The sequence below is a fragment of the Cupressus sempervirens genome, chromosome 10 (genome assembly GCF_028749045.1).
Source record: "Cupressus sempervirens isolate cs-2001-9-10 chromosome 10, ASM2874904v1, whole genome shotgun sequence".
Taxonomy (NCBI): Eukaryota; Viridiplantae; Streptophyta; class Pinopsida; order Cupressales; family Cupressaceae; genus Cupressus; species Cupressus sempervirens.
The window spans coordinates 345,951,555-345,971,746 of NC_143127.1; the positions used below are offsets into that span (position 1 = coordinate 345,951,555).

The window sequence follows — 20,192 nt, forward strand, 5'->3', positions numbered from 1 at the left end:
TCTTTCTGCTATGCCATTCTTTTAGGGGTCTTCAACTCAACTCTTTCTTCTACTCTAGGATTGAATCTTCTCTCTTCAGTATGATTCCCATTCTACAAATCATTGCTAATGATAACTTCCACATTTTCATGGTTAGCCTTTGGATCAACAATAGTTACCAAAGCTATCTCTTCTACTACTTCCTTTTCCTTAACCAATTTAAGCTCACAATCATTCATGAATCTTTCCATACTTGCTTTAAATTCTTCATTTTTATTAGAAAGCAAACTCTTTCCAGTTTTTCTTATCTCTGAGGGCATGTAGATGCATAATGACCAAACTCATTACATATCTAATAAGAAAAAAAATCCATACCTTCTTTTTCTCTTTTCATAACCAGATCAATACCTTCCTTGATCTTCATGTCTTCTTCGAATCTGAACTTATCTTTGTTTGTGCCTCTATCCAAAAACTCAATGTTCAAATCTGTACACAATTTTGATCTCTTATCAAGAAGCTCCATCTTCTAGGTGTTCAAATTTCCTCCATCAGATTTAGGACTATCTTTTCTAAAATAACTCGCCACTAATCTCCCAAAGTTGTTAAGCTTTACCTTCAAGGACCTGATGCTCTAATACCAATTATTAGAAGCAATAGTCCACCAAGATAATTGAGAGTGGGCAGGGGCAGAGGGGGCTGAATCAGTTATCCAATAATTAAAACATTTATTAACCTTAAGCAATCTCATCCATTCATTCAAAATAAACAGCAACCATAACAAGATGCACATAAACAATTACACCAGATATGTTAACTAGGGAAACCCTTGATTAGAGGGAAAACACTGGTGAGAATGATGCATACAAGATGATATACTAATATAAATATTCATTGTTAGAGGATGGACCCTATTTGAAGTCTATTACAAAATTTAGTACATAGAGTCCCTATTAGGAGACTCTGAATCACTATTAGGAGATTCCAACCCTATTAGGAGTTGTAGTACAATGCATGCAAGAAGAGCCCACTACCCAAACATGCAATTTCAATTACAAGACAAGCTCACTGCCCAAACAAGTAATTTACTATTGAGTTCCTCTTTCCTCTGTTTTGTTAACTGAACCAATCACTGTCAAACCTTGTAGACTAGGTCACAAACCTCAGATCCAAGTATCCAACTTCGGATCACACAATAAAACCTCAGCAATGAATTTTCCTTCACTTCTGCTTTGCTTTGCTCAACTTCGCATTCCACTCTTTGTGTTGCTTACAATCATCTCATATGTCACACACATACTTCCAAGATAAAGGAAAATGTCCTTCCTTTATACCGAATCTATAAAATAATTCCTTGAGTTGGTTGTTACACCTTCTCAATTAATTATTATAGGACCACATTAACAACACGTTACACTTAGCAATAACATTAATCTTCCACCTTGCAACTTGAATAACTTTCCGTAGGTGCAATATTATGACGAGTGAGCTCAACCACGTCATCATCAACATGTCTTCTACACATCCTCAACCTCGATTCTTAGAATAACAATTTTGCTAAGAGATATAACAATTTTGCCAGAGCATGTCTCTATAAACTCTATCTCATAATAGACATCATCAAAACTTACATAACTTCTTCCAGACTTAACATTTGTTCACCCGACGTTAACTGCATATACTAGATACTCAAAAGTATCTCCCATAACCTTGGATAGTGAGAATACTCAACTAGTCATCCGTACCAACTTGATCTTTTCGTTGTTCTTTTGTTAGATACCATAGAAAACTACTATGTTGACATCAATGATAAACACAGTGATGAATGTAACATACCATCATGATAATGATCTAGCCAAGTATCTAAAATACTTCCCCCATAGGAACATCATTAGCATTCATGCTGCCAACAAATTTGATTATTGGTTTCAAGTAGTATGAGAAGAGTGATGATCTCCGTTGTTGATAGGTATGTATGATGTTGTATGTGAGCAATATGTGAAGTGATTGTGAATATAATATGCCAAATGTGTGTTGGTGATCACACAAGTTGATGCAATTAGTATCAGATTGTTATATCATTTTTGTATTGCAATGTGTTGGTAAAAGCGACTTTAGTGGTGGATTCAATTTTGATTTCTTAGATTATTACTATAAGTCTAATTGTATGGGCACTGAGCCTATTTGTATTGGTAGATATCCATTTCTGTATTTTTTGATAGTTATCCCAATTGGCAATGAGTCAAATGACGGTGAGAAAATTGACAGTGATCCATCTATAAAAATTACCTTAAATAGTGTTCATTTCATGAGAATTAGTTTCTTTGTGATTTTTTCCATTTTGGTTTTCCACATAAATTTTTGGTGGTCAATGTGTTGATGGTTGTGTGCTTTCATGTTTACAACTGTTATAAGTTTTTGAATGCTTTAAGTAATTGTTGGTCCAATAAAAGATTAAGAAAGTGTTTGTGAAAAATTGATTCGCCTCCTCTCAGGTATTTGACATGTTCAATATAACAAGTCAATTTGCAAATCACATAATGTTCTTTAAAATCTACTATCTTCTAATTAGCAAAAAAAATGATGATGTTCAATCCACTCAAAATGTGTTATATATTTATTAGAAAATAATATTATACGTATGAATATTTTTGAGCAGCCTAACAAGTGAGGTGACCCTTACACAAACAAGGCCTAAATATGAAAAGTTGGATCATCATTAGCACATAGACACCACAACAAGTGATGGCTAGAAAGACACAACACATAACAAAAAGGCTTGAAGCCCTTCAAAGGAAAGTCAAACTCACATTGAAAGAGAAGATGGGGGGGAGTTTAAAGATTAATCCTTTCTTCGACATTCAACAATTGTCTAGGCAATAATATCCTTAGGCTTCCCAATGAAGGAAACCCTAGTAGGCCAACTTCCAATACAGCAGTCGAGGTCCTCAAGAGGCTAAGTAGTATCAATAAAAACTCGTTGTTGAACATAAGAGAAAGTAGTAGGGTCAAAATGAACCACAATGCCAAGAGGGGTTGTGACTGAAGAGCATGGGTAGCATCTAGAGTTGTAGCAAGAGCAATACTAGGAAGAGCTAGAGAAGCCTAATTTTAATCAGCAACATTCAAATTTTTCAAATGGGTTGCATCTTCATCAACAAATTGAGAGGCTTCAGGGAAAGACTCATAAGCACGGACTATCAAATGATCAACACTTGCAACCCTCTACTGAGTAGTAACACCTTTTTGACATAAGGGAGTGTAGTTAGTAGCCATGTGCCAAGTAAAGAAGTAATGCCAACAATGGAAGGGAAAATCCTCATGGTCCAATGCTTGAGACCATAGTCTTTCAGCAACCATGAGCACCACATCCCCTAGGAGCAAGGTGCAAATATCCATTTCAATTAATATGCGGGTACAAGTAGAATGGCCTAGTGTAGTAGTAGCCTTGTCCACCTTAACGAAACAAACAAGAGAGTTTATGATGGCCTCAAAGTGAGACATATCCCATGAATTAAGTTGGAGATTAGGGAGGCAAACCCACACTAAATACACATTGAGTGGTTCAATGAGGGGGTTGAAGGATACTATCCAGGTTTTGGCAAAATGGGAAGGATTCCCCCAAATCATAACTTGTTTAAAATCAAATCATAATCTCCAGAAGAGGAAAATGAAGTAAAAAATTAAAATTAAAATTTGCACAATGGAATAATTCAATGTCGCCAATGACTAAGGGTTTCTAAGAGCTAGTTATCCAACAATGTAAATCTGGAAGAGAGGGCTATAGGCCTACAAACATACAAACCAAACTATGATGCGAGTACAAATCCATGTTGTCTATCACCTCTGGAGCCCGAACCATGACAAAAGAAGCTTTAGCATAGGAAATAGGTTGAGCTTTCACAATTGAAAGAATGGTTGCAATATATTTGGAAACACAAGCATAGCTCTCTCTACCATTACTAGTGGATTTTTGGGGGTTAATCCCATCTATGACAATGCCAAGCCTAACACCACCTGAACTAGTAGCAATGGTCACAAGAAGACGTCCAATACCAAAGCCTCCAGCCCTAGTAGAGAAAGTTGTAACTAATCCAAAAGCCCCAACAATCACTAATAAACCATATACTCATAGGTGTGCAAGTAACAAGGCCACCAATAATGCCCAACATAGGCAAAAAAATCCAATGCATCATCCCCAATCATCTCAAGCAACCACTACAAGTTGAGGCAACAATAGGATAGACATATTCAAAATGGGCATTGGACGAGAAGAGTTGGTGGAGGGAGTCATCGCATTCAACATGGTACTATTATTGATTATGCTTATGTTATTGTACATATGAATGTTTTGTTATTGTACATAGGAATGTTTTGTTATTGTACATAGGAATGTTTGTTGTCAGTAATGTCAAATTTGTGTAGTTAGTCTATAGAAGATGAATAAAGTGTTTGGGGGTTATGTTTTGTAGTATCCTTGTATGTTTTGGGGCATTATAATATCATATCAGTTATGTACATATGTGATATCATGGGGCAAGGATTGTTGCAGAAGCATGTATACAAAATATTTGGTTTTTTCAAGTTTTTTTAAAATGTTTTGGAGATGTTTTTGGGTATCTATACATAAGTATGATTGTTCATGGGAGCAATTTGACAAACTTGGTTTTACCTTTTTCCTTTAAATCTAGAATATCGACATATTTCATCTTGCCAATGAGATAACAAGTGTCAAAAGGTGCTCCATATCACCTTTCATGTTTTGATTTTTTATGCAACAGAAATAATATTTTGAGCATTAGTTTGTTAGGATTGGTATACCTTCTTGCATTCCTCATATCTCAATTTTGTTGGTCATATGATTTGATAATATGACTATATCATGATCAAGAGAATTTTTCTCGGGCATTTGTGATAGTCTTGGGGCTCCACACTTCATTTTGTTTTAGTTTGGGCAACATACATTTGTAGCTTCCTTATTTGTGGCAGACTAAAAACAGTTTGATCCTTTCGGCAGCATGTAGTGATTATAGTGATAATTTCAAAGGTATCTCAACTCGATGTGACACTTTACACCTTTTTTCTTTTTCCTTTGCATGCATTTGAGATGATATTTAGAGTCAAGCACTTGTGTGTGTGCGTGTGCGTGCACGCGCGTGTGCATGTAGCTAGTTGTAACTTCGTACAATACGTGGCAAAGAGAAGAGTGAACATGAAAAATTTATAGAGATGAAATAAGTGGCAGATATTTGAACAATGAGTTGCAATCAATATTGTAGAAGAAAGCATTTGTACTCGATTCAAATATAAATCATTTTGATCAAATATTGTTATAATATTTCCCTAAAGAAATTATATCTGGTGGTTTCCAAGAAATTGTACCTCGCCTTAAGATAGCGTACCTTAGTCTACAAGTCCTATTTAGGGGCAATGAATTTTCACTATATTGTCTCATGTCAAGAACATTGGCTCGTCAATCATCGTGACATTCAGTGATGGACATTTCAGTTATCTTTAGTTTTGGTTTTATTTTCAATAAGTGTTACAGATACATATTTCTGCAAGCTGTGATAAAAACCAGCAAATGCCTCCCTTCATCGCCATTATATGGATAATACACCTCATAAAGCATAACTATAAAAACCGAGGTAGTAATCACTCCTAGCATACTACCCATACAATGATGGTGAAAAGACAAAATGGTAAATTCCTATCACAAGTTGCAAATTTCAATTCAGTTTTTTTAAAGTTGAGTTTAAGTGTGTGTTTTCAATTTTCTAAGTTTGATAGTTTCAATTTTGGTTTGAGAAGGTTTTAAATTTTTGAGTTTCTTGAGTCAGGAGTTGACTCTATGCCCAATGGATGCAAAAGGCAAACCTCTCACCTAAACTTTGTAATAATGTTTTTATATAGTGAGTGTTATTCTCACATTGGTTTTCCACATAAAATTCTAGTGCTATATGTGTTTCAGTTTGTGTTCAAATGATTATTTATGTATATAAGTTATATGATGAATGATCAATAATAAAGTTTAAGTATTCAAGTACGTATGATCATGACCTTGTCCAACTCCTTAACCAGACATCTAGTTCCATCAACAACAACCTCCATAAGTCAATTATGAATATTTCCACCTTCATAGCACCAATAACAAGCTTAGAATCGCCCTCAATCCTAAGTTTTCTCAATCCTTTTGCTTCGCAATCATTAGAGCCGAGGCTCTAGTCATATTATTGGTGTTAGTGACAAGTCCACAATGAAAATTAAAAGAAACTCTAAACATGTCACCTCCTATTGCCTTACTAGGGTTTCCCTTGGAAGCCCCATCAAAGTTAAATTTGACCCACCCCATACCTAGCTTCCCCCAACTAGTTTCCTTACTTTCTATGTTAACCTAGACTTAGGAAGAAGCAAGCCAGCTGAAGTTGGACTAGGTGTTGGCCCAACTACTCTCATACTTAGAAGCCAATCTCCCACTTATGAGCCTTCCCTACTTTGCCTATAATCCCAATCATTATGTCCCAGAGCCTATCCACAATCACCTTCTCTTTGAACACTCATCTATTTCTCTTCAGTCAAAGCATCCAAACAATAACAATTGGTGCAATATTCCATGTCAATAGTGTCCAATAATCAAGAAGTGAAACATCTTTTGGAATGACTTGTTCAAAACCCCACTTAGACCAGAAGTTACTCCCAACAATGCAACAACAAATGTTTCATGTTTTATTCCTACTTATATAACACAACACAAAGGGAAAAGCATTAATCTTTGGAATACTATATTTATTCCAAACCTTATTGTTTCCTAGTCTACTTTGAGATATAGAATCGAAAAGCATGCTTGACAAACACCTTGTTGTGGTCATGACCATTCTAGACCATCTTGTCATCCTCCACATCTCCCTTAATTAGTATGTATTGAGTTTTCCCTAAAGCTCCTCCCAAACCAGTGAAAACTCAACTATAGGATAGGGTCATGAAGCATCTTCCCCAATTTGAAAGGGGAGTTGGTTCACCAATATATTTCGATAACCAAGCTCGAACCATAACCTCAAAGTATGTTATGAGAGGACCATAAGGGTAATCGCTAAGAGCTCTTTCCTCTAGCCACCTTTCCCTCCAAAATTTGATCTTTTATTGATAAAAGGCATACTCAAGGATCTTAGTAAGAAGTCAATCCAAATGTATGTGCTCCATTGGCCTTTGTAGCACCAAAAAGAAGTATAAATCTACAAATTGTAAATGTGATAAATTGTTGGTTCCCCCCTAATAGACCATTTAAATTGCTATTAGATTGCTACTTTAAATTTCTACTAAATACATCAGCAATGATAAGAAAGAGGGTAGTGAATCCCCTTGCTATAACACTAACTTTGATAATAATAATAAATCTCATGGAACTTCATCACAAGTCTTATTCACGTGTCTAAGTAAACAATCATCCCCTCTTTATTTTATATTTAAACTAAAAGAATGACCTCATGGACAATTATAATGTTATCCAAAATAAGTCTATCTGTAAGGAACGCACTTTGTTCTCCTAAGATGATACCATTCATGCACTCTTTTAGTTTGGATGACATAATCGATTGCCTTTGTAACCACCTTGTAAATAAGATTACATAAGGCAATAGGCCTCTACTAATCAAATGAAATAGAGTCCTTGACCTTGGGAATCAAAGGCCAATAAGGTGGAATTCCACTACTTTTAAGACAACCCTATGCATTCTACATTCTTTTCTAGCCTTCCAAACATCCACTCCAACGTAATTCCAATACCTCTAAAAGAATTTCACTTTACCCATCTAGGCCTAGAGCTTTCTTAGCACCCAAAGAAAAAAAGATAGTCTTGATCTCCTCCATTAAGAAGGGAGCAAGGAGAATTTCATTTTGTGAATATGTGATAAGATAAAGAACACAATTTAATAATTATTCCTAATTATGAATATTAGATATCATGAAAGGATGAAGGTCATTGAAGAATTTCCTCTCCTCAATTTCAACATTGTTAGAATTCTTACTCTTTCAAATGTGATTGTGTTCCCTCCTAATTTTTGGTGTTCCTTTTTGCCCTCCATTAATCTTAGATTTTTTTGCCAGATGAGTCCTTTAAATTCCTTTTCTTTCCACTTTGAAATTTAACAATACATTGAAAATGTATCTTTGGCCTCTTTCAAATTGTTCTCCAACTTAATCCTTTTTAACAAAAGGACTACACAAAGCCTCCTCATCCATATTTGTCCCCTTCTTGACAACTTTTGGTTTTTCTTAAATAGTGTATCTCTTGCTACTACTAAATTTGAATCTCATCAATCTTCCACAAGGCCATCAAAATCAATATGAGAAAACCAAACGACCTACATCTTGAAAGGAATTGCTTTCAAAATAGAAAACAACCAACTCCAAGAGCCGGCCAGATTTAATAAAGAAGCAACTGAGCCTACACTAGATACTTCCACAATCAATTATCTTTTTGTTCCATATATACCAACCATTTATTAGGTTTGACATCCAAAAGAGCTAGATCTTCACTTGAAGTTCTAAAGATGGACGTGCAATGACCTTATATTTTACCACCCCCCTTTTATGCAAGGTTAAGATAGCACTAAAATCGCCCCATCACCTTATTTTCTTGTACATTGGTACTCCTTGAGGTACAAAAGAGATCCCACATTTTCAAGCAATCAGACTCATTGTTAGAAAAATACGCATTTATGATGAGGTTTTAATTTCCATCACTACCATCTATACACCTAACTACCCAAAAAAATCATTATCTCCAACAAATCTACAAATGTAAAGCTTATCCCATAAGAAAGCCCTAAGCACAAGCTAATAGCCCCACATGTAATCCCTTTCACATTTTTCCACGATCAATGCAACAATCATTTAAGCCTTAAATCACTTACCTTTGTTTCCCTATATTAACATCAATTCTCAATTCTCAAGTCTCAATCTCAATTAGTCATTTCAACAACTATTGAAATGACTTTTCTGAAGGTCGTTGAGGCATCTTGCATTCCAACTTATGTAGTTTTAAAACCTATTGTTTGGAAGCGATTGCCAATTTAATTAACAAATTTTATTATGAGAACTTAGGATCAATTTTCTTACTTCCCTAAAGTCTTAGTTCTAGCCTTCAAGACTTCCAACTTTTGCCCTTGTGCATAAAGCCTCTCATATCAGCAATTAGATTTGATTGGTCTCCAAATTTCTTCATCTTTCTAGTGGTCGTACTCCATCCACTCTCTTTGACTTCAACTCCCCTCTACTTTCTCCTCTCAAATTTTGTTAGCTTTAAGCATTGTAAGGATTTGTTCCCTAACTTCCATGTCATTGTTGGCCTTTGCTTCCTATACCACATTTTGCTCTTTAAAATCCCCCCTACTCCCAAAGCAAAGAGTCCTTCAACCCTTCGATGTAAGGTGAGGAGTCATCAATGTTCACAATTTGAATCTCCTAAATCGATATGATTGCCAAATTTGTCATCAGCACATCCTTGTTTTTGCTTCAATCATCCAAACCCTTTCTAAGCTCTTAAACCCTCTAGTTAGACTTGTTTTATTTGCCTCTATAAGAGCCAAATTGTTTCGTGGTATCACAAAAAGTTGGAATTTACAAATAATGGAATTCAGTAAGTTTTAAACATGGAAACTGGCTTTTGGAATATGGTCAAAACTATTTGGTTTACCTCAAAGATGAGTGAGAAGATGCATTTACTACATTTGGTTCTATCAATCTAGAATTGGAATACCACCTAAATAAGGGGTTTTTTTTTGTTTTTTTAACAAGAATAAGTTATTTGGCTTGAGTATGGTTTTTTGGAAGAGTTAGTTGATTACGATGTCCCTGTGTAGGGAGCAACACCATCACCACTCCATTCTTACACTACTTTCCATCTTTGTACATTGTTCCCAAATTTTAACTCACTAATTTACACAATACATGAGCAATTGGGGAACCATCATGCCAGATTGAATCCCTCTACTTCTAAAAGAAACATGGGAAAGAAAGTTGCCCTAGACAAAGGAAATTGGTTGAGCAAGGATGAAAGACTTGTTACATTTTGACTACAAGCCTACAAATTCCCTCCAATTCGAGCTCTCTTGAGAGAGCTTGTTAAAGCTGATTTGATTTGAGGCCCCATTGATTTAACATTTCTCTTCACTCCAAGACCAATGCCTATGTTGGGCACAAAGGAAACAATCAAAATTGCCCATGAACCAAGAACCGCCACTCAAGATTGAATCTCTCTATTTCTTAAATAATCCTAGAAATAGAAAGTTGCCCTAGAGAAAGAAAGTGGGCCACAAGGAAAGCCATACAACCACAAACCTTTGTTCCATTGAAGGTCATACAACCACAAACTTAGCAATGTTTGTCTCTAGTCTTAACACTTTTCTTCACTCGATTCATAAAATTCTAACATCACATGGTAGTAGTCAATCAATCATATTTTTATGTGCTTCAAATCCATTATCATGCACATCTAGATTTGGATTTAATCATTTCCCTCTTTGGGGGAAATGACCCATTAGCCGCCCAAGCTAACTTCGTGCACCTACAATTCTTAATCCACATGTCAAAATTTGCCACTACGACCCCCTAATAGCCACTCACCCAAAAATAGTACTTTTTGCACAAATGGACTGATCAACAACCAAAAAACTAAAAAAGTAACAAAAGCAAACAGTTATTGGTGTTCGTGGAAATTTGTTTTGGCATGTTTGTATGCAAATACCGAGAGTTCAAATCCAATTGTCATATGAACTTTGTTGTGCAATTTAAGCTCAATAAATAATCAACTCCATAATATTTTTTTCACTTGTCATTTTTCTATTTCCCTCAATATAGTATTTGTTTTGATTAAGTAAAAACAAGTTTTGAAATGACCCAAAACCTTGTACATCAAATCAAGAGATATAACAATATAAGGCCCAAATACAACAATGTGAGTCACCAAGCAAAGATAGGGAAAAACCAACAAATTCCCACCACAACGGACATCAACCCAAAACAAAGGAGCTTTAGATTTAGATTTAGATTTAAAACCTCCTTTTTGGGACCACAAATTCTTATCTAGAGGAGGGATGGAGTACTTAGATTTCTTTCCTTTTACCGCTATCCATCCATCCTCTAGCTTAGCCGCATCGTTATGCCAATCCCCTGAAGAAACGAAGGAGTCCACATGGCAAACCGAAGAAGAAGTATCATCCAATAAAACACTCTCCCTAGGAGAGGCCGCTTTGGGCGATCCCAAATCAAAAACATTTGTATTGCAAGTCCAGAGACAACAACAAGACTAGAGACAGCAGACTAAAAAGGGACAACATCCAGGATAGCAGGACCAACAATGTGGGAAGCAAGAACCTCCTCCAAAACAGGCTGAACCAACACATCAGGAGTAGTATCCCTTGAATCATCAGAAGCAAGAGACCCTTTAGCGACTTGCTCCTGAATAGATGAAAGTTTAGTAATAGTGTAATGCTTATCGGAAACACCCGCCCACCAAGAAGGCATTTGCTTTGATCTTGCCTTAACAGACGAACGAGCCGCCACATGGCCAGTCATGTGACATTTCTTGCATCGAAAGGGAAGACCTTCATGATCTAGGCTCTGAGTCCAAATACCCTGCGAAGAACCCAAGCAAATCTTCTCAGGGAGACCCTTAGAGACATCCATCTCAACTAGGATGCAGGCAAAAGTCAAATGCATAACATCAGAGGTCGTCGTATCCATAATTTGAAACTCCCCAAAAGCCTCCCCAACAGATTCCAAAACAGAATCCAACCAAAGATGCATGGAAAGATTCGAAAGCCTAACCCAAATAGGGATCTTATTAAAAGATTCTGTAAGTGGGTCAAAATCCTTATGCCAAGGTTTGGCCATCAAGAGGAAACGTTCCTCCCAAGCGAAGTTGTAATCACACAAGATAGACCTTCTATCTTCAACATTATCAAATTGTTTTGGCACACTGTTGTTGCTTTCACCAAATGTTTGGTTTGGCTCTCTCTCTAATGCAGTTATAGAGTTTATTTTTTTACAAGGAAAGTCGTACAACCACAATCTTTGTAATTTGTTTTGGCATGTTTGTATGCAGATGCCAAGAGTTATTTTGGGCAGTAAAGGCAAGGGGTAACAAGAAAGGAAACAATTAAACAAGACAGCATTGCATACATGGGCAGCTAACTCATTTCCCCTAGTTAGTTTTCCCATACAAGCATTTCCTTGTTCATACAAGGAGAGCCATCAAGAAAGTTGGCCATAAGGAAAGCCAAGCCACAACATTTGTAATTTGTTTTGGCATGTTTGTAAGTAGATACTAGGAGTTGGCCACTAACTCATTTCCCGTAGTGAGTTTTCCCATACAAGCATTTCCTTGCTCATACACACAACCAACACTTATATAAAAAATCAATCTCAAGATACTACCCCAAGTTTTGCAATCATAAATCTAGATTAAAACAAGGGAATTACTATGAAGAGCACTATGAACAAAAGCGAAAGACCATTGGTGTTTAGGGTAATTTGTTTTGGCACTACAAGTACCAAGAGTTTTTTTGGACAATAATTGGGGGGAAAGGTAACGAGGAGAAAGATAATGGTTAACATGACAACATTACTTACATGAGTGCAACTCATTCATTTCCCCTAGTTAAGTTTCCCTTTCCTTTCTCGAACAAGGCCAAGGCTTCTATAAATAAATTAATCTTAAGATACAAACCCAAGTTTTACAATCATCAAACCAAGATTTAAGCGAGGACTATGAAGTCCCATAAAGTCATTTAGTGATGCTATGAAATTTAGAAATACTTCCAAATACCTTTGTCTAGTGAGCTTTATTGTGCAATTTAAGCTCAATAAACTCCATGATGCTATTTCACATCTCATTTTTCTATTTCCCTTAATATAGAATTTGCTTTTTTGACACAATTGTTGCTTTCACCAAACTCAATATAGAGTTTGCTTTTTTGGCACATAGTTCTTGCTTTCACCAAATGTTTGGGTGTGGTGAGCTTTGTTGTACAATTTAAGCTCAATAAATAAAACTCCATAATGTTTTTTCACGTCTCATTTTTCTATTCCCCTCGCTAGTGTTTGCTCTTTTGGCACATAGTTGTTGCTTTCACCAAACCTCAATATAGCATTTACTTTTTGGCACATAATTCTTGCTTTCACCAAATGTTTGGGTATGGCTATCTAATAGAGTTTTGAGTTTGTTTTTTACAACATGACATCTTCAAGAGCATTTCAATAGCTGCTGATCTTGCCCATACAAATAGAACTGTAATTGCCCCATCTAATCTCATATACTACTAGGTTAAAAACCTCGCAAATTTATCGTAAGCCCCTGAAGAATTCCAACAACCTCCTTTGCCCAACTCTCTTAATCTCAAAAGTGATTCTTGCTCTTTGAGACACTTCAACATGACCTATTAGAGAACCCAAAGGAGCATCATTTCACTCACATTTTGGTGTAATGATACCGTCCAAATTGGATGAGTCCAAATAAATAAAAAATATTCTAAAAGGAACATTCAATACAATGTTATTAGTTGTCATGAGTTTTAAGCACTAGGCTGTAAAAGAAGTTACAAGGTTTATCTGCACAGTTGGTTATTTTAATATAAGAGGTAAGTTTATTGTATGTCAAAATTTGCCAGTTTTTTTCAGTGAACCTCTGCAAGTGAGTGAAGAGCTTAAAGCTAACCTTTTGACTTTTCCACATTTACAAAGCTCTTCGTAGAACTTGTATAGTACGATGTGGTCTAAAAATGTCATTTTAAAATGTACACCCAATACCTGCCACTAAGACCCCACAATAGTCATTATAGTACTTCGACAAATGGACCAATCAGCAATCATGAAAACTAAAAAAAGAAAAAATATCGAACAGCAATTAGTATTCACTGTGATGGTGATGGTGATTTGTTATTGCATGTGTTGCAAGTCCTGGGAATTTTTTGGGCAGTTTAACATGGCAACATTTTGTGCATACATGTACGGAAATAAGCTTGTTTCCCCTAATGTTTTTGTCCGTCCTTTAGGATTGACTATAAATTACAAAATCCCCTAACTTAACCCTTCAAACCTCTCCTGGAGAGCATAAACATGTTCCTTGCTAGCAGGATGGGTGCCTTCTTAGGCTCTTTAATCAATGTTTTATCAACTATACTGATTCATGATTGGCTTCATATTGGAGAAGTTTACAAAACTCAAATCCTTTTTGCCCCACACGCCTTTTGGATTCAGTATAAATTCCAACCTGCCCTCCCCACAACAGAACTTCTGAAAATCACTCTTCACTCTTCCGGACAGCATAAACAACCAAATAGCCCCTGCTCCTCTTCCCATGGTACCTAAAATTTAATAAATAAATATTTTTTTAAAACTTCCTTAAAAGAAAAAGCCTTCCTAGGCTCTCTCTACTTAGAAATGCTTTGTCAACTAAACTGAATCAGCCAGCCATCCGCGATTTACAATTTTCCCTCTGCGAAGTTATGTAAAAAGCCAGTTAGCAACCCATGTAAACTTACACTATAATATGGAAATGTTAATTGCATAATATACTCACCTGCTGTTGCTACGTTTCCAAGGTCTAATTAACACCCAAGAACCAAAGAACTCATAGGTTCTTTCAACCTGTTCCATGGTGGAATTCTAAAACGAGGAACAAATTACATTGAGTTCGACCTCCATTGACACTGCGTCAAAGAGGGACAGGATTTTCAAGACCCATTAAACTTCAGAGTTTCCTAATAGCGTTCAGCAGAACGATCCATCTATCTAATGGCACGCTGCACGCAGCTAATGGTAGTTTGGGAACAGAAGGACAGAGAGAAGAGAAATCTAACAGGAAAGGAATCTAACAGATGGTTTGCAAAACAAAGGCTATTACAAACTTAATATCTCTTGGCGTGATAATGAAAAAAAGGAAAACAACCCTTTATACAGAACGGTAATAAAGACTGTAAATAATCACTTACATAGAACATACTCATTGCATATTACTGTGTGGGCCTGTGTTCATGACAAGTTGACAAATCAACAATTTCTTTGAAAGGCTAATTTTTTCAAAAACCCAATTGTATACCCTAGGTAGACAACAGTATATATTGAGATTGTTGCTCAGGTAACCGCTCAGGTTGAGCACTACATCAAGCTCTCAATTTCGAGATAACTTTCAATTATATTTATTGTTTTCATCATTGCAACAACCAAAGGCATTTTATGAAGCCATATTTGACAACTAAATTCAAAACCAAAAACTAGTTCCAGACTATAAGAAAAATAATACCTGCTAGAGCATCCAATATCAGGGTTCAGTACAGAAGTCACTAGATCCTCAAAAGCAAACCTACCATATGATACCATTTAACCAAAAGACTGTTATTTTCACCAGACAAAAACATATTTCAGATTTATCTCTCTAAATCAAAGGTGTTCCTTAATTGTAAATGTAATTATTCAGCTATCTATCATTGAGTAAAAGTCGGACTAATTTATAAAACTTATGCTACAACTCTTGGTTATTTATACAAGGTTTAAAAAAGCAGAAGAATAACAACTATCACATACAAAGATTTTGAAAAACAATCCTAGATGCTTTGTAGACATAGAATAAGAACTACAGTTATTTATAGCAGTTTAAACTAACAGAGCATATACCAACAAGAGAAGACCTACACCCACCACCGACATAGAAGCCGGATGAACAACAACATTTAGAATCACCTGTAAGCCCTAAATCCAAAATGAAGTTCATCACTATAATGAAATAACCTGTTTTTAATACAAAAACACTAAGCTGCTCATATTGCAGCCATTATTGCTCAGTTAACCGCTCAGGTTTAGTAGCACATCAAATGCATAAAATGCATCTTTGCCTCAATATAAGGGTTTCATCATTGCAACAGCCAGCAAGAAAGATCAAAACAGATAAATCCTCCAATAAACCCTAAAAATTAAAACCCTCTTTCAAACCCTACCACAGCCCCCCATTCGATTGTTTACAACAAAAATTAAAACAAGAGAAAGAAAAATGGATTAGAATAATGACCCTTGATCATAAACTATAGCTTGCAACCGTTTCCGTGCAGCCACTGAAGGAAGCACAAAGAATCACCCAGTATTAAGCATCTTCCTGGAAACACAAAATTATATAAGAAATCGATAATCTATCTAAAATAATACATACGAAAAGGGGGAACACCAAATATTTCATCTTTCTACCCAGAAATTACCGTTCTCATCGAACATAGTTTCTGGTTAAAGAGGTGGATGCGATCTTCGAGTTTGTCTTCAAACCCTAACCCTAACCCTAATATAAGAAATTTGGATTAATTTCTAAGGTGTTGTTAACTAGTATCAAAGTAAATTGTGGGCATAACGATATGTGCATCGTTTTAACTTGCTATTTTACTATTCAGTAAATTTTATTAGGTACTTGTCTGTAATTTGAATTATGTTGCTTTTTACAATTGTTTCTTAAATCTGTCCTGCATTTCTCCAAGGCGAAAAATATATTTTTCATTATTATTAATTATTGTAAGAGTAGTTTTTCAAAAATATATATTACAATTTTTTCATAATGACTAATGAAAATAAATTTAATTTTTTTATTTCTATTTTAAATTTAAAATCAAATTTTGTTCATTTATTACTTTCGAAATATATGAAATGTCTCTCTTCCTATTTTTGAAGTTATATTTAAGGGATAATTCTTGTTTATTTTCACAAAGATCTAATATATGTCTAGATTTTTGTATGTGTAATCGAAACATTATTTGTTATATGACATGCTTACATTAAGATCTAGAGCATTATTTTCATGATGGTTTGTAGTTCTTAATGTTTGCAAAAATTTGTCAATTCATTGTTCTAAGGGTTTGGCCAAAGGAGAATACACCTACCTAGCCAACTCTTCATAAGGCATTCTTAAACACAGCAAAACACATAGAACAAGTTTGAGGCATCTAAGAGAATTGAAAAGCAGGTCTCTGAGGCGAGAAAAATAATATATCTACACTTAGTTTTATACATACAAACTTGGGTAGCTTTATGTATTGTGCAAATTACTTCTATACTCATTAAAGTTTGACCAATAGTTAACTTGTGAATCTCAAAGCATTCATCTACTTAGCATTTTTTTCTTGCACTCCCAACTACTTATAACATTTTCACTTCTTTTACTCCAACAAGGTTGTAAGATTGGCTCCACAATTAGGGTAATATCAAATTAGTTATTGTTCAATTATTTTTACTAATCTAAAATTCATTGAGTAGTTTGAATTGAAAAATTTTGAAAGTTATATGCGTGGTGTAGGTTCACATAAAGACCATATTCATCAATATTGATAGATTACATGTTGCAACAAGTTGGTACATATGTTTTACAAGTCGTTGTAGCTACCAAGAAGAATCATTCCAAGTGTTAGACTTATATCCATAATAGTGTAATGTCTCTTGACAATAGGTTTCTAACCTTGTACAAGTCATTGGTGTGATGTTCTTTTACATAAATCATTATGGTAGTAATTTCTATTGCTTTTAGCAACATATTGAGTGTCAAAAAGCATAAATATTTGCTAAGATTTTGTGTTGTACACTATTAACTTATTATAATGTTGCAATTAACTAATCATTTAGTTATGGTACATCTAGGGGATGTTGGGCCACATTGGGTAATTATTTGGGGCCACGTGTAAGTTATTTTATAACAATGGGTTGTTTTGATAAGTGGGAGACATACAATAATTTTGTAATTTGTTGGGGAGAGAGATAAAACTTACTCCCCAATATTAAGTGTGGTCTCAATCATTTTTTGTTTTGTGAAATATCTCACAATTTTGTAGCTTACAAGGGAAGATATATAGGTTATTCAAAGTTTTGTTTCACATGTAGTAGATTGTACTATTCATTTCACTTCCTTTCTTAAGAAGGATATTACCTTCTCTTAGAATGAAAAGCTTTCTCTTGAGCAATTCAAGACTTATCTTGTCAATCCTCCTATCTTGCCACCAAGTCAACCAAGTAAGTTGTTCTTTATCTACACCTCTGCTTTTACAAAAGTGTTAAGCATTGTCTTGGTTCAACATGATAAAGATGGTAAGGAATGTCTTGTATATTACATAAGTTGGACATTGATTGATTACGAGACAATGAGCCATGACTCAATATCATTATATTTCTTTAGTTTTTTCCTATCAGAAACTCCTACATTATCTCCTTAATGAAAAGGTTAATGTTTATGTGATGTTTGATCCCTTGAAATACCTATTTTTGAAAACCGGTTTATCAGGACATCTTGTTATATGGATCATGTTCATAATGGAGTTTGATTTGAAATTCATTTCTTAGAAAGCTATATCATCTAGTTGAGGCATCTTCATCCTTCTTTGCATCAGAACCTATAGAATTTCTAGATGAGTTTTTCTTACCTATCGAGATATATGATAGTTGGGAATTATATTTTGATGGATCTAGATGTTAAACTGGGTCTAGTGCGAGTGTCATATTAATACCCCCATCTAAGAAACATATTCCTCTATCCTACAAATGTAAATTTTCTTACACTAATAACATAGGTAAGTATAAAACCCTAATCGTAGGATTAAAGGAGGCTTTATCTCTACAAATCAAGCATATAAAAATCTTTGGCAATTCTCAATTGATTGTACAACAAATCAAAGGGACATATCAAGTGAAGGATGATAAATTGACCAAGTATTGTGACCTTGATATAAGTTTTCTTGGGAATATTTCATCTTCTTCTATTCAAACATTACCTCACAAGTATAATATGCATGTTGATGCTATGGCTGGTATGACATCCCTCATTTATATAGATGATGGCATGATAAATTTTTAGTTTACTATTCAAATCTTATCTAATCTTACTATCTCCGAGGATATCTCATTAGATACTACTTTCCTTAACATGCATCTTGATGAATGGTATTCATATATCTATTGTTATTTGAAGTATAGTTCATTTTATGAGTCAACAACTAGGAATTATAGAAATAGAGTCCAAAAGCTTGTGTCTTGCTACATCATTCTTGCATATGTTTTTTATAAGTGTTCTTATGATGGCCTTTTGTTCACATACCTTAGTAAAAACAAGACCCCTATAACTTTACAGGAAGCTCATGCTAGATCGTATGGGGTGCTTTTTGGTGGAAAATTATTAGTTAATAAACTCCTTCACATGGGATACCATTGGAAAACTTTGGAATAAGATCTTTTTTTTGTCAAAAATTGTCCACGACGTCAGCATTGTAACAATTTGATTCATCCCGATGATGGATCACTGTGTATGATCTGAAGGGTTGATGCTAAAAAATCATACACAATCAAATCCAAAATTAATTCATACAATTTGATTCATGCTCATGCTTATGCATTACATTCATGAGTTCCTCCCTGCCCCTTTTGTATATGGGGTTTGGATCTCATTGGTAAGATATCTCCCCTTTTTCTCAAGGGCATACTTATATCCTTATAGCCACCAACTATTTTACTAAGTAGGTTGAAGTTGTCCCTCTCTATTTGATTGTTGTTGAATTTATTTACGATTTTATTTTTCATTTAAAAATTATTGCTCAATCTAGTATTCACATGGAAATCATAATGGAGCCCCATTTAAGAGTAAATAAGTGAAAGGTTTCTTGAAGAAATATTATATCCATCAATGCTTTTCTACTCCTTATTTTTCTTAATCTAATGGTCAATTTGAAGATTCTAATTAGGTTAATGAGAAAAATCCTTACGAAGATAGTTGATAAACATGCTAGGGACTAGCATGCACAATTAACCTATGCTTTGTGAGCCTATAAAATAAGTGTCAACACTATAACTGGAACGTCATCTTACAATCTTATTTATGGAGAAGACGTGATTACGCCTTTAGAGACATAGATAATTTCTTCAAGAGTTTAAGTTAAAGGTATAATTGATTAAGATACTTCTAGAGAACAATTATTACAAGAACTTCATATGTTAAATGAGCAACATGTTAATGCATTGGAATATATCATGGCACATCACAAATATTCCAACAAGAGTTATAATGCCAAAGTGATTGAGCATTCCTTTTTGGTTGGTGATTGAGTTCTCTATGAAAATCAAATAAACATGAATAACCTATGTTGATGTTTGGTAGCTTATGTCGGATAAACCTATATATATATATATATATATATATATATATA

General features: G+C 34.9%; 1 protein-coding gene and 2 non-coding genes across 9 annotated transcripts in view; all 3 read right to left on the reverse strand.

Annotated features, from left to right (window-relative positions):
* LOC149534002 (uncharacterized) overlaps positions 1-16,385 on the reverse strand; it is a 138,556-nt gene extending 122,171 nt beyond the window's left edge. Inside the window, exons 1-5 of one of the 7 annotated variants that reach the window (XM_089803198.1) lie at positions 16,224-16,379; positions 16,040-16,123; positions 15,278-15,337; positions 14,555-14,684; positions 10,759-14,470 (exon numbers count right to left, since the gene is read on the reverse strand). In XM_089803198.1, the coding sequence (XP_089659324.1) occupies positions 11,296-12,195 (900 nt within the window). In that variant the 5' untranslated portion in view covers positions 12,196-14,470; positions 14,555-14,684; positions 15,278-15,337; positions 16,040-16,123; positions 16,224-16,379 and the 3' untranslated portion in view covers positions 10,759-11,295. The other 6 variants (XM_089803199.1, XM_089803196.1, XM_089803197.1 and 3 more) reach the window with 6 other exon arrangements.
* On the reverse strand, positions 15,105-15,194 carry LOC149534003 (small nucleolar RNA snoR128). Its single transcript, XR_016358249.1, has one exon. It is a non-coding gene; the product is annotated as a small nucleolar RNA snoR128 (small nucleolar RNA).
* LOC149534004 (small nucleolar RNA snoR128) lies at positions 15,809-15,893 on the reverse strand. The gene has a single exon (XR_016358250.1). It is a non-coding gene; the product is annotated as a small nucleolar RNA snoR128 (small nucleolar RNA).
* Positions 16,386-20,192: the final 3,807 nt, after the last annotated feature.